Below are 14,769 nucleotides of genomic sequence, written 5' to 3' on the forward strand. Positions count from 1 at the left end.
GATAAGTTATTTCAACATTTATTCACTCACTCATTCAAAAAATATTTATTCTCCCTAGTGTGCCAGGCACTGTGCTCAATATATTAGATATAAGACTTAATAAGATTCTATTGCAATCCTCAACGTATTTATAATCCAATTGGATCACAAGTAATAAGACAATTCTGATACAAATTGGTGAATGTGATTTCTCTAAGCTTTATAGAGCAGAGCCATGTCTTATTAATCTTTGATTTCACTCCTCACTCCTAACCTACTCCTACTTTACCATTTAAGTTCACCAGGATCTCAATGAATGGCTAACTGATATTCCTGCTGCTTCTGTTGCTGCTACAACCATTCTCTTCCTGTTGCTATCTCTACATAGACTTTCCTAAGAGGTTATTAAAGAAAAAAAAAGTATTAAGGTAGAAAATCTTCCTAGAGTCCTAAGTTCAAATACAGTATCAGCTTCTATAGCTCCCTACAATTTCCCTGCTAAATGGTAGCCTCTGAGAAGAAGCCAAATCTAGATATCTTAGCATTAGAACATGATAATGAATATACATACACAGTAACTGTGGATATGACAGAACCAGCCCCAGCATGCTTCCTTCTATTCTTGGTAAAGTTTAGACAGAAGAGAAATAATGAGAAATGACTTGAGGGCTCAAGGATATCCTCTATGTTTTGTAAAGTATATACAAGGAAATAGTCAATTAACAGCAGCAGGACACAATTTTTTTTTTTAAACAGAGTTCCTAACATTACAGATGCCAATTCTCAACTTCAGAAATAGATGACAGACAGTAAGAAAAAACATGGGACACGTAGAAATCACAAAAGCTTCACTCCATTCCAACAAAAAATAGCAACAGAAAGTATTTGCTTATTTCCTACTTTTCTTACCTAATAGGTCCATCTTATTTTCCTCTATAAGGCGATTGATTAGACCATTGGCTCTCTCAATGGTGCAGACAGCAATATCCAAGGAAGAGAAATGCCTTGTGGGGGAGGCGCTGCCCATATAACCGTCCACATTTATTCCTACTTCCTGAAACAGACTCTGAATTGAGTAAAAAGGAACAATACAGGTAAAAATATTTGAAATTCATGAATTGTAGATTGGTTCTATTCCACGACACAGACATAAGTATCAAAAGATATTTATTAGATTACTGTTGGTTGTTCCTAGCCAGGATACACTGGTTCTTTTTAGAATCATATACTAAAAATATGAAGTTTAGAACTGACAAAACTCAGAACAGAGATTTTCTGTTAAGACAAAGCCAAATAAAATTAAGTATGCCATTTTAATGATAGTATTAAAGCAGCATTTCCTAGAGCTATTTATAGAAATTAAAATTGGGGGAAAAAAACTACCTTAAGCACTAAATTTTTATTCTAAAAACATGCAAGATACTAGGTCTTTTTTTAAACACTAATGTAACACTTTAAGAAACAAATTTATACTTCATGAAAAAAATATTCTTACTATACCACTAATTTTTTATACAATGGAAGTTTTCAAAAGTCAAATGCAGTGGGACTTTGATGTTAATTTTCTTTTAGTTTAAATTGTAACTAACATACCTTCTTAATAAAAAGGATCCTTTCATCATTTTGTTACTTTGGTCTAAGTTGAGAGGATGTGGGACCAGCTTTGTTGGCTATTTGGCCTCTGAAATAACTGTTAAAAAGATTTATAGAACCATTGAACTTGAGAGCTGTTCATTCAATAAAATGTTTCTGAGTGTTTATTGAGTTAACCCATAGTTTGAGGGTTAACATCCTCATTTTAAGAATGAAAATACTGATGCCCAGGAGATTATGTGCCTGGTCTGAAAACATAGTTAATGGCAAAACTGGGACTAGAATCCAGATTTTCTGGACCACCAGTACAATAGTCTTGCCATTCCAACACGGCATTTTTTCACTGCAGAAATCACAATAGTAACTTTATTCTACTTAATGAAACACTGTATTTGTAAAAATGGCTTAAAAACCAGTGAGTATCATACAAATAAAAAACATTACTCACTTTTGCAGAATAGAACAGACCACAGGCTTGAAGTGGTATATGATTCTACCTAAGCACCAATGGATTTTGTTCTTCTTCCCTTAAATATTCCTGAACGGCTCTCAGGATAGGATATGTTTCTGTAAATACCCTTTCCTTTCCACGTTTCTCTCTAATCCTACTATTCAGCTAAAATGCTGATTTTTAATTTATGACTCAATCAGCATGAGTATTATGTTTACTTCCTAAGGGAAAGTTTATAAATTTTAACACAATTTCCAATCATTCTTTTGATTTGATGACCCTTTCTCTTTTATGCAATATTTTTAAAGTTTCTCTTTGGGGCGCCTGGGTGGCTCAGTCGGTTGAGCGTCTGACTTCAGCTCAGGTCATAATCTCGCAGTTTGTGAATTCAAGCCCCGCATCGGGCTCTGTGCTGATAGCTCAGAGCCTGAAGCCTGCTTCGCATTCTGTGTCTCCCCGTCTCTCTGCCCCTTCCCTGCTCATACTCAGTGTCTCTCTGTCTCTCAATAATAAGTAAATGTTAAAAAAAAATTTTTTAATAAAAAAAAAAGTTTCTCTTCATAAATGGTCAACTTTCAAAGCAACACTGGGATGCAATAAAAGAAACTTATTATTAACACAGCCCCAATAACAGGTCTTATCACAATAATGTTCTTAGTACAAGAACATTACCTGGAGATAGTATTTCTTCTCTTTAGCCACAGAGACAAAGGGCAAAATAAACAAAGCTTTCTTCCGCATTTCCAAAACCCTCTTCAACATAAGTAGTTCAGCAACAAGAGTCTTTCCAGCACTTGTCGGAGCTAAAACATATTATTCCATAAGGTTATCATAAAGAGAAGTAATATTTGACATACTGCACAAATAAATGTTTTAAACCACATCCAGTAACTACAGGGCCTAAGACTAACCTATCATTAAGGCCCCTACTAGCATTTGAAAACTTTACATGCTTAAACCCCACTGACTTCAAACCAGGGTTCTAGATAGCCTCACACAGAAGAGAATTATTAAACAAATCCTTTTTGGAACAATAAATGATGAATATTGAGTCCCTAGTTTGTATCTAAAGATCCTTTAAGTACTGAATGGTTAAAAGCCCTGCTTTGAGGAAGGAGATAAACAACTTTAATATATTGTGATAGGAACTATGATAGAAGCTGAGAGAGAAGAGCTGTAACAAAGTTTATGGAAAGGAAATAGAAGTTATGAGAAGACAATGGAAGAGGAAAGGAATGTCAAGCAAAAGAAACAGCATGTGCAAAGGCCTGGAGGAAAACCTGGTGAATTCAGATGACAGTAATTTAGTAAGCCTGAAATAAAATCAGTAGGAGTAAGAGAAGATAAATGAATGTGCCACATGAAAAAGAATTTTATAATCCCACCACATAAGGACTTTAGAATTTATCCTGAAAGCAACACAGAATGATGAGTTTCATAAAAAGGAGTGGCAAGATCATGTACTTTATAAAGACCACTTTGGGTGCAGAGGCAGAACAAAACCAGAGAGAAAAGATAAACTAGTTATAAGGCTACTCCATAATCTAGAAGATGATAGCATAATCTACAAGAGAGAGGATAATAAGCTAGGTTATGTACCTAAAAACAGAGAGTAGTCAGAATCAAGCTATTTGGGATAATACACACTGGACTTGGTAATTAATTGATATAAGTTGGTGACCAGAGATATGAATGACACTCAAGTTTTGGTTTAAGCAGTGGAAATGGTCAGGCCATTCTACCACTGTCACCAGTTAGCATTTATTGTGTACCTTCTACATGCCAAGAACTCTTCTAAGCATTCTCTCATGCTTTCTATTAATATGCTCTCTATTAATTGCCACAGGCGGCAAGTGTTAGTTTTCAAACCCAACCAATCTGATTCCACACGCTGAACTTATTTCTAATGATAACTCTGTATTTGCTGCAGCCATAAGGAAAGACCTGGATCACTCAACTTCAGAGAAAACTGATACAAAGAAAGTGCATCTTACCAAGTAAGTTCTAAAGTCAGCACAGTAAAAAAATTAAGTAGTATGAATGCCAGAGTTGCTCTTGAAAGCCTATATATATCTTCTATAAAGCAAATTACACCCAGTTTTGTGTATGCAACCCTGTAAAGCGAGTCAATTTATAAATAAATAATGTATAATGTTCATACACCGTAAGGCAACTGAGATCAACGGGGCAGGGGCAGGGGCAGGGGCAGGGGCTGGGGGGGGGGGGGGCAGGGAGAACAGATTTACATTTCCCTTGCACACTCATCCTGGGACATGTTTGTTGAGAGGAATGGCAAGCAGAACAGCTCTCCTCAAATTGTCTGCTTTTGGGGGCACCCGCGTGGCTCAATCTGTTGAGCGTCCGACTATGGCTCAGGTCATGATCTTGCAGTTTCTGAGTTCAGCCCCACATCAGGCTCTGTGCTGACAGTTCAGAGCCTGGAGCCTGCTTCGGATTCTGTGTCTCATTCTCTCTCAAGCCCCTCCCCCACTTGTGCTTTGTCTCTCTCTGTCTCTCCAAAAGCAATGTAAAAAAAAATTTTAATTGTCTGTTTTGCTCTCTACCAACCACCAATATAATGGAATTTGCATAATTTAAGTATGTATATGAGACTCCACTTTTCATATTTTAAGACTTAAGACTTTCTCTAGTTATAAATCACTCTCATTCACTTTTTAAAACTACCTCATAACTACTACCTTTTAACTACTTCATAACCACCTCAATAGAGTATCCTTTACATTCATGTCTTTAAAGTAATAAAGAAATTAATTTGCACAAATTTTAATACCTGAATAGACTAAATTCTTTCCTTCCAGGACTTGTCCAAGCAAAAGGCACTCTGCCTGCCACTCAAACATCTTTTTTACACCAAAACTGTGATATTTCTCCAGAACCGCTGCAGGAAGTCCCCAGTTTGCCAACAGCAACTTGTCCATTTGATCGTCAGAAACTGTCTGCTTGCATTCCCCTTTCAGGAAAGAAAAAAGTAATTAAGAGTTGAATCTAATTCTAATATATGACTTCAGTAGTCCTCCACCGTGTTTTGGAATCCCTGTGTGTTGGAGTGAGGCTATATAGAGCATATCCTGACATAAAGCATTTTCCCATATAAGGATCTGTAAGGAGTCCTGGGCACTATTAGGCGTTGAGCCTCCCACAGATGATTAGACTGGCCACTAGGAAGTTGTTTCTGTAAAGGTCGAATGACCCACAAACCACTTGAATATTATCACGAGGCTGTTGCCCAATATGCACGTCCATGTCCTAACAGAAAGTGACCTTCCACACCAGTCAGGAGTCACAAACTGAGAAAGGGAGTAGAAGCCTAGCAGGCTGTGCAAACAAGCAAGCTCTGTGCTGTAATTACGTACACCTTCTGACACGTGGCTGGGCAGAGCTGCCCACCTCACCCGCCGCCCCCAGAGGGCCCGAGAGTACCTGCAGCTGCTGCTGGCGGGCGACCGAGGTCCTTCAAGCAGCGCCCCAGGCCTGGGGGAGGACTCAGCACCGGCCCTGAGGGGAGCAGGGGGCTGTCATTACTGTCACAGCAGCTTCCCGAGAAGGAGTCCGAGCCTGATGCTGAACGTCGCCGTTTCCCACTCCAGCGCGGAAGATTCATCGCGAACTCTTCTTGGCCATTCAGGGAAAGCCACAGTCCCAGCGTCTTCCCACACGGTAGAAACAGGGCCTGATGACAGGTGTAGTCACCATCTTCCCGCCACGGTTTTCAAACAGACCTCCCAACCCGCGCCGGAACCATAGAGTTCTCAGTGGTGAGAGTATCCTGAAAAACCATAGAATCGTGGGGAAGGAGCGTCTCTCAGTGGTGTCCTAGACCTCCAGTCTCTAACCTTCTTTGTGGGTTAGGGTCAGAGAAGCTAAACTGGGCCTGGTTGGGGGGCGGGGAGGGGGGAGACTCGGTATATATAACCTGCACTTATAATCGGGTTAGCCTAAGCACTTTTTTGGGTCCATTTCTGATTTGAATAGCAAGATTTACTAACTTCAAAAAGTGAGTTGCCCTTTATAGGTAGATCAGGGAAATAACTCTTCTTAAAGTGTTGTATTAAAAAATTATAGCAGATTATGTGTGCAAAATATTATACAAGTGAAACCTCGGATTTCTAGTGGAGCATAATCAGCCGCTCTCGTAGTGTATGATGGTGTGGCAGAGGCTATTTCTGCAGTTCCTGCTGTGGCCATCACACTCTGACGAATACGTGACGGCGAGTCGGGGACTGCTGGCAGATAGACCCCTTCGAAGTCTGTATTAACGCTGCAAAGAATGGGCTCTGAATGTGCCTGGGTGATCGTTCTAAGCCAAGAGCTTGTTGATGGACCTGTGCTCTACCTTTTGGCAAGGTAGAAGCAAACGCATTCTGGACGTAAACTGTGGCTAATTACCTAGTTGCATAATTAGTTTCACCAAGCAAATCTAGTAGGAGAAAGGCCTGTCCGTAAGAGGCTGCGCTATTCTATAGCACTAACGATCTCAAAAGGGCTGGTCCAGTAGAAAAGATTGGTTAGACGCCTGGAAAATAGGCACTTTAGAATTCTATGAAAACCTACCTTATTAAAAAATGTTTTTTAATGACAATATTCTAAAGTTCCACAAGATGGAGACATTACTCCACGAAGGAAACATTTTTCCTCGTTCTCTTTTATGCAAGTTCCCTGAATTCATTCTCTCAACCATTTATTGAGTACCTTCTGTGTATGTGGCAGGGAAAAGGCAGGAAATGGTTCCTGCTCTCAAAGAGAAAGAGCCTAGAGAAAGAGACAGACATTAAACAAATTAATAATTTTAAGTTGTACTAATGTTCAGGCAGAAATGAGCAGTGTTATCAAAGAAGTAGAAAGAATCCTAATTTACATTGTAGTCATGGAAGAACTTTATGAAATGTCCTATAGCATAGAGGTCAAGAGTGCGATTCTGGAGCCAATCAGTCTAAGTATGAAGACTTTGTAACTGATTTGGGGCAACTTGCTTAACCTCTTTGTGCATCCATTATTTCATGTATATGACAGTGATAATAATAGTAAACTGTTTGGTTTTTATGAACATTAAATAAGTCAATATGGGTAAAGTGCTTAGAACAGTGCCTCCCACATAATAAACGTTCTAATATTTCTCCCAATATAAACCCAGCATTTTAAGGAAGGTAATAAACCAAAAAAAAAAAAAAAAATTCTCACAAATCTCACATTATTTTTATTATATGAACTATGATCAAATGAGGAAAATAATTAGGAAGGAAATGCAAGAAATAGTTCATGTCATCCCAGTAAAAAGCTTAGAGAATATTTTCAAATTTTCAAACATTCAACAACTGTTTCTAATTTTTAAAAAAAATCTTAAAAAAGAAAGCTACTTCTCAAAACTATTTTTTTAAATATTTAAAAAAATTTTTTGTGCTAACAGGTATTGTAATAATGTTAATACACCAGAAGTATTTCCCATCTGTCTTTTAATTGCATCTGAGCTTGTGTTCCTTAGGATTTTTATTTGTGGTAATTCTTCCAGGTCTGAATTAAAATCTTCCACAGGGAATGCCTGGGTGTCTCAGTCAGTAGAACATGGGACTCTTGATCTCAGAGTCATAAATTCAAGCCCCCCGTGTGGTATAGATTTTATTTACAACAAATAAAAAATAAATAAAATCTCCCAGAAAAAAAAAAACAAAACATCTGCACATATTTCTGGCAGTTTCTGGGAGACATCCAATTCTGGACCACTTTAAACTTAATCTCTGGGTTGATTTTTTTTTTTTTAATATATGGAAGTAGGAGAATGATGTTAGACACTCAGAGCCAGATTTGGACAGACTTCCATCCTCACCATATCAATCTGCAGATCAGACATTTCTCTCCTTTACTTACTAAGGGTGCTTCTTCTTGGGTTTTGACTTTATTTTCTTAGATCTTATCTCTCACCTGTTAGGAGCCCCAGACTCCTATCCCAGAATACATAATCCATTAAAATCCACACTCTAGATCACCATGGATCAGCAGACACCACTATGGAAAACTTTGGTTCTAGAGTTTCATTTGCTCATTTAGAATGTTTGAGTATTTGATTGATATTTATGTCCTACAAGGAATTCTCTGATTTTTACAATTTTACTCAGGAATTTTATTAAATATATTTCTTATATAACATCCAGAATTTTAAGAAGTGTGCTACACTAGAAGTGGTTTCTTGTTCAGCCTAATATTTCTGAAAACAAAAGCAAAGGAAACTCAAATGACAATTGATATACATTCAAATATGTCATCTGATTATTTTAGCCTGTACAAATAATAAAGTGATTTTTCCATTGAAATTGCAGAGGTTATATAGAAAAATAAAATTTATGCAAACTACATTTGTGAGTTAATTAAAACAAAGTCATCTACCCAAACTGAATAAATTCTGTGCTTCTCATGTGGATGGAAGTGATTTGCAAAAAAAGGAGGAACCAGAAAATATCCAAGATCATAAATGGGATGCAAGTGGTGCTAATTGGAGCTAATGTGCTCAGACTAAAGGAGATGCTAATTAAGAGGATTTTCTATTTGAAGTGCAGTGGTTCTCAACTGGACAAGGGCAGTGGCTGCACATTAGTATCCCCTGGGGAGCTTTAGAACTATTATCCTATGCCTAAAGACTCTGATGTAATTGGTCTGGGATAGAACCTTAAAAGCTCCCCAGGTGTTCTTAAAATGTTGCTGGAATTGAGAACCCCTGGTATAATCCAAGGGGTGCTGCAGACTTGAATTCAGGTAGCTTCTGTGAAGGTTTAATAAGAGGCTTAGCTGAACAAGAAACTCTGAAAAAGACCTATTTCTCCACAGTGTCCAAAGAACTAGTAGAAATAGCTCGCTTATGGATGGGGTTGGAAGCAAAACTGAAATAACTTCAAAGGTCTAGGTTAAAACATCAGAAAGCCAACTTAAAGATAGTAAAATGAAACTGTGAATGCCTGAAAGAAATTGAATTATAGAAATACGCAAGAACATGAACCTATAACTTCCAAATTTACATGTAGGCTGTTCTCCCACTTCTCACATGGCAATACTATCGATTGCTTATGTAGTAAATACCAAGCAGACACTATAAGCAAGAGGGATAAGGAGTAAAACTAGGAATCCTAAGGATGTGATTTTTGGAGTAGAAATAGCCTTTGATTAGATGGGGAAAGGGGTGAGTACTCTGCCGGGGAAAAGTTACCAAAAGGAACCCTGGTGGATCAAGCTCCTGATTGGTTTGGTTGGGGTGGGGGGAGTCAGATCATACCTAAGCTAACACCCCAGGGCTACCACTTGAGTCTCTGAGTGTACAGTTTTAAAATCAGCCTTTTTTTTTTTTTGCCTGCAAACTTTTAATTTATTTTTTATTTTTTAATATAACTTATTGTTAAATTGGCTAACATACAGTGTGTAAAGTGTGCTCTTGGTGTTGGGGGTAGATTCCCATGGTTCATTGCTTACATACAACACCCAGTGCTCATCCCAACAAGTGCCCTCCTCAATGCCCATCACCCATTTTCCCTTCTCCCCCACCCACATCAACCCTCAGTTTGTTCTCTGTATTTAAGAGTCTCTTATGGTTTGCCTCCCTCCCTCTGTTTGTAACTATTTTTCCCCTTCCCTTCTGTTAAGTTTCTCAAGATCCAAATATGAGTGAAAACATATCTGTCTTTCTCTGACTGACTTATTTCACTTAGCATAATACCCTCCAATTACATCCATGTTGCTGCAAATGGCAGGGTTTCATTCTTTCTCATTGCCAAGTAGTACTCCATTGTATATATAAACCACAGCCGATGGACATTTAGGCTCTTTCCATAATTTGGCTATTGTTGGAAGTGCTGCTATAAACATTGGGGTACATGTGCCCCTATGAATCAGCACTCCTGCATTCTTTGGATAAATTCCTAGTAGTGCTATTGCTGGGTCATAGGGTAGTTCTAGTTTTAATTTTTTAAGGAAACTCCACACTGTTTTCCAGAGTGGCTGTACCAGTTTGCATTCCCACCAACAGTGCAAGAGGGTTCCCTTTCTCCACATCCTCTCCAACATCTGTCATTTCCTGAGTTGTTAATTTTAGTCACTCTGGCTAGTATGAGATGATATCTCAGTGTGGTTTTGATTTGGATTTCCCTGATGATGAATGACATTGAGCATCTTTTCATGTGTCTGTTGGCCATCTAGATGTCTTCTTTGGAAAAGTGTCTATTTGTGTCTTTTGCCCATTTCTTCACTGGATTTATTTGGAAAACCCAAAAGAAAGACTCCACCAAAAGGCTGCTAGAACTGATACATGAATTCAGGAAATTCACAGGGTACAAATCAATGTACAAATATTGGTTGTATTTTATACACCAATAATGAAGCTACAGAAAGAGAGATCAAGAAATTGACCCCATTTACAATTCCACCAACAAACATAAAATACCCAGGAATAAACCTAACCAAAGATATAAAAGATCTGTATGCTGAAAACTATAGAAAACTTATGAAGGAAATTGAAGAAGACACAAAGAAATGGAAAAACATTCCATGCTCATGGATTGGAAGAATAAATATTGTTAAAACATCAATACTACCCAAAGCAATCTACATATTCAATGCAATCCCAATCAAAATTGCACCGGCATTCTTCTTAAAAATCAGCTTTTTGATTCCGAGGATTTCTCTAGATGTGACTTTATTTTTTTCTTTTATACTCTCAACCCCACCCTTTTTCTTATTTAGATGAAATCTTCCCCCAAATCAACAGCAACAAACAGGAAGAATGAGTGGAGACTTGCTTATAGCCAGCTGCTTTGGTGTAGGGTAGAGGATGCAGGCCTATTTGGGTTGAATTTGTGTTCCTGTCTTCTTTTTGCATTTCCCCATTGCCTCTTTCCCTAATTATCTCTCCTCATTTTCACTTTATTTGCCTTTCTACCCTTCTCTTCCTGTTTACATTTGATCACTATGAAGATAGTATACCCTTATGCATAATGCAAGGAAAAAATTTATCTTTAATAAACTCGGAATCCTCCATGGAAAGACTTCCTTTATGATAAAGGGGACCTTACAGTTACCTATAATTCTCATGTTAATAAAATGGCCCTTAAAGCGATTCACAGTTGTCCTCAAGTGTAATTTTTATATAGATTAGACAATCTTTTGAGCATGAATTGGTAAATAAATATATTTCAAGATTCCATCTTTCTTCTCTAAAGTGGGACCAACTTACAAAGATCACATCTTCACCGCCCATTTTGATGGTGTGCACATCCTGGGTTACGTCAATGGTAACTCTAAAGGACAAGGACACAGACATTCCTCTCCTATATCACCTCACCTGCAAGGGTAAAGTAAGACTGTTTATTTTGGTTCAATGGTGTCATGAGTATCTCATTATCTGCCAGACTCAGAACATACTGGAAAATCTCTGGAGCATATGACCTGGATTGGACCATTCTCTAAGGCAAGTGACATATCATTGAGGTGTAGGTGTTTTAGCCAGTTCAGGCTGCTATAACAAAACACAGGGATAACATAAATTTTTCTCACAGTTCTGGATACCGGAAGTTCAAGATCAGGGTGCCAGCATGTTTGGGTTCTGGTGAGAGCCCTCTTCTGGGTTGCAGAATGCTGCTTGTTGTATCCTCAAATAGCAGAAAGAAAGAGAGAGATCTCTCTGGTGCCCTTTTTATTTGGGTATTAATTCCATTCATGAGGGCTCCACCCTCGTGAAGGCTAGGATTTCAACAAATGAGTTTGGAGGGGATACATTCAGTCCATAACAGAAGGTAAAATGTCCCTTAGTCAACATATGAAAAGTATATGGCTCAGCCCAACACAGCAGGCCAGGCAGGTAAGCTTCCCTGAACTCCAGTTCACCAAACTAGAGGCACTGTAGATGGCAGACTTAGGTTTGAACCCCAGAGCCACCATTTTCTAGCATTTTTACCTTAGGTAAAATTAACTTTTTTTAACCCGTTTTCCTTTTTTAAAATTGAACTGATAAAAATGCCTATATCACAGCTTGTGGTAAGAATTATATTACATATAAAGTGCTTAGCATCACACTTGGCATGTAATTAGCATCCAGTAATTGATAGATATTATTAATCTTCCTCTGAGGTATATTTAACATAGAAAATCCTAGAATCAATGAGAAGGCTCGCCTTTTGAAACAAAGACAAGTTGTAATATTCAGATTCACTATTATTTTTGATGAGCAAGTTTTCTCAACCTTGGATAGCTGAATGCTATTCCCTTTCCCTAAAGCACTTTTATCCATTTCTTCACTCAGAGAGTTTCTAGTTACTCTTCAGAGGTTGGCTTAATGATTCTTCCTCAAAAAGAAGCCTTTTCTGACTCCAATAGGACCTGAATTTTCTTATTACTCCAAAATAACTGTATAATTAATTGTCTTCCCCACTAGATATAATCTCCATAGAGTCACAGATTATGTCTATTACGATTGACTCTATGTACCCTGCTGGTGACTACTGAAGGCTTCAGGCATTCCTTCCCTAAATCTTCACTGCAATTTTTTGAGGGAGCTATTCATCTCATCTAGTTCTATTAATTATTGAGGGAGAGACATTTAAGTCTCCAACTATAAATGTGGTTTTGTCTATTTTTCCTTTCAGTTCTATCAGTTTTTGTTTCACATATTTGTTGTTTGGTGCATACACATTTAGGATGGTTCGTTCTTCTTAGTAGACTGACCATATCATTATGTAATGTACTTCTCTGTCCTTGGTAATTTGTTTTGCTCTGTACTTTGTCTAATATTAAGATAGGCGCTCCAGCTTTCTTTTGATTAATGTTTGCATCTTATCTTTTTCATCCTTTTATTTTATTTTATTATACTTGTATAATTACACTTGAAGTTACTTTATCATATTGCATTGTAATATTGTATATTTGTATATTACATATAAATTATATGTATAATCATTAATTATATACATTATATAATTTCTTAATATATTATTATGTAATATAGACATATCTTATCAAAGTCAACTGGTATTGATATTTTGAGTGAATTGTAGAAGCTTTAACCCCTTTATGTCCCTTTACCCTTCCCCATTTATAATATAATTGTATTAATTATTTTCTCCATATTCATTGAGAACTATACTGAAGACTATTACAATTTTTGCTTCAACCATCAAACAAACTCAAGAAGATAAGGGAAATGTATTGTGTTTACCCATATTTTTATTTCTGTGTTCTTTCTTTCTTCTAAATGTTCCCAGAGTCCTTCTTTTTTTCATTTCCTTTTTGTTTACAGAGCTTTCTTTAGCCATTCTTTTGAGGGTAGACCTGCTGGTGACACATGCTCTTAGATTTACCTCATGTGTGAATGTCTTTAATTCCCCCTTCATTCCTTAAATATATTTTCATTGGATATAGAATTGTGGCTTAACCATTCTTCTAGCACTTGAAAAATATTTTGTTATTTCCTTCCACCCTTCATGGATGCTGATGAGAAATACACTGTCATTTGAATTGTTTTTCCCATCAGTAATGTGTCATTTCTCTCTGCTTTCAAGACCAAATCTGTCTTTGGTTTTCAGAAGACTATAATATGTCTTTGCACGAATTGCTTTGGATTTAATCCATTTAAGTTTTGGTCATATTTTTCAACCTGCAGGCTTATGGTTTTTGACAAATGCTAGAAATTTTTAGTCATTATTATTATTATTATTTAAATATGTTTCAGCCCTCTGCAATCTTCTACCTCTGGGACTCTGATGACACAAATATTAGATCTCTTTTTGTCCCACAAGTCCCTAAGGTTCTGTTCATTTTTTCCAGGCTATTTTCTCTCTGTTGTTGAGATTGCATAGCTTTTATTGTTCAAATTTACTGAGTCTTGCCTCTGTCCTTTCCATTTTGCTATTGAGCCTATCCATTGAGGGGTTTTTTCCCCTTTTTGGTTATATATTTTGGTTCTAATTTTTTCGTTTTGTTCTTTTTTATATCTTTATTTCTTTTTTTTAGTCTTCTTATTTCTTTCCTGAAATTTTATATATGTTTTCATTTGTCTCAAGAGTATTTGTAATTACTTGTTGAAGAATTTTTCTGATGGTTGCTTTAAAATTCTTGTCAGATAATTGGACACCATGTCATCTCAGTGTTAGCATTTGTTGATTGTCTCACTTAGTATGAGCTCTCCATGGTTCTTGGTAAGACATGATTTTCACTTGAAACTTGGACATTTTGTGCATTGTGTTATAAGACTTAGGATCTTATTTAAATCATGTGTTTTAGCATGCTTCCTCTGACACCGATCTGGTGGGTGAAGGGGATACCACCTTAGTACTATCAGGTGGGGATGGAAGTCCAAGTTTTCCACTCAGCCTCCCTTGACACTGGGAAAAGAGGCATGGAGAAGGGAGGAAAGGGACTCATTACAGCAAAGTGGAAGTGGAAGATTAGGCTCCCCGGTAGGCCTCTGTTAATTCTACCCTGGATAAGAAGGGGAGGGACACCTCATTACTGTTCCCCATGTGGCCTCCACTGGGGGACACCTTTTGAGTGGGGTTAGAAGAGGGATTGCTACTGCTGAGAAGTCATGAAAGTCTTCACTCTCTACTAAGCCTGATCTATTGCCACCCCAGCAAAGAGAAGGAGGAACACTGCATTAACAGTAGATAGGGTTGGAACTCCAGGCTCCCCACTTGGTCTCAACTGACACTGTATGAGACGAGAGGTGCTCATTACCACCCTACAGAGATGGAAATCCT

General features: G+C 37.5%; 2 protein-coding genes across 4 annotated transcripts in view; both read right to left on the minus strand.

Moving 5' to 3' along the window:
* Nucleotides 1-8,058, minus strand: part of POLQ (DNA polymerase theta) — a 120,272-nt gene extending 112,214 nt beyond the window's left edge. For all 3 annotated transcript variants that reach the window (XM_053903420.1, XM_019448509.2, XM_019448511.2), the window contains exons 1-6: nt 7,961-8,058; nt 6,596-6,793; nt 5,465-5,810; nt 4,815-4,994; nt 2,696-2,826; nt 889-1,045 (exon numbers count right to left, since the gene is read on the minus strand). In XM_053903420.1, the coding sequence (XP_053759395.1) occupies nt 889-1,045; nt 2,696-2,826; nt 4,815-4,994; nt 5,465-5,645 (649 nt within the window). In that variant the 5' untranslated portion in view covers nt 5,646-5,810; nt 6,596-6,793; nt 7,961-8,058. The remainder of the gene's footprint in view (nt 1-888; nt 1,046-2,695; nt 2,827-4,814; nt 4,995-5,464; nt 5,811-6,595; nt 6,794-7,960) is intronic.
* Nucleotides 1-14,769, minus strand: part of HCLS1 (hematopoietic cell-specific Lyn substrate 1) — a 131,665-nt gene that overhangs the window by 38,365 nt on the left and 78,531 nt on the right. The gene's annotated exons all lie outside the window — the stretch shown is intronic.

The sequence above is a fragment of the Panthera pardus genome, unplaced genomic scaffold (assembly GCF_024362965.1).
Source record: "Panthera pardus isolate Hobbes unplaced genomic scaffold, ASM2436296v1 HiC_scaffold_16, whole genome shotgun sequence".
In the NCBI taxonomy this organism is placed as follows: Eukaryota; Metazoa; Chordata; class Mammalia; order Carnivora; family Felidae; genus Panthera; species Panthera pardus.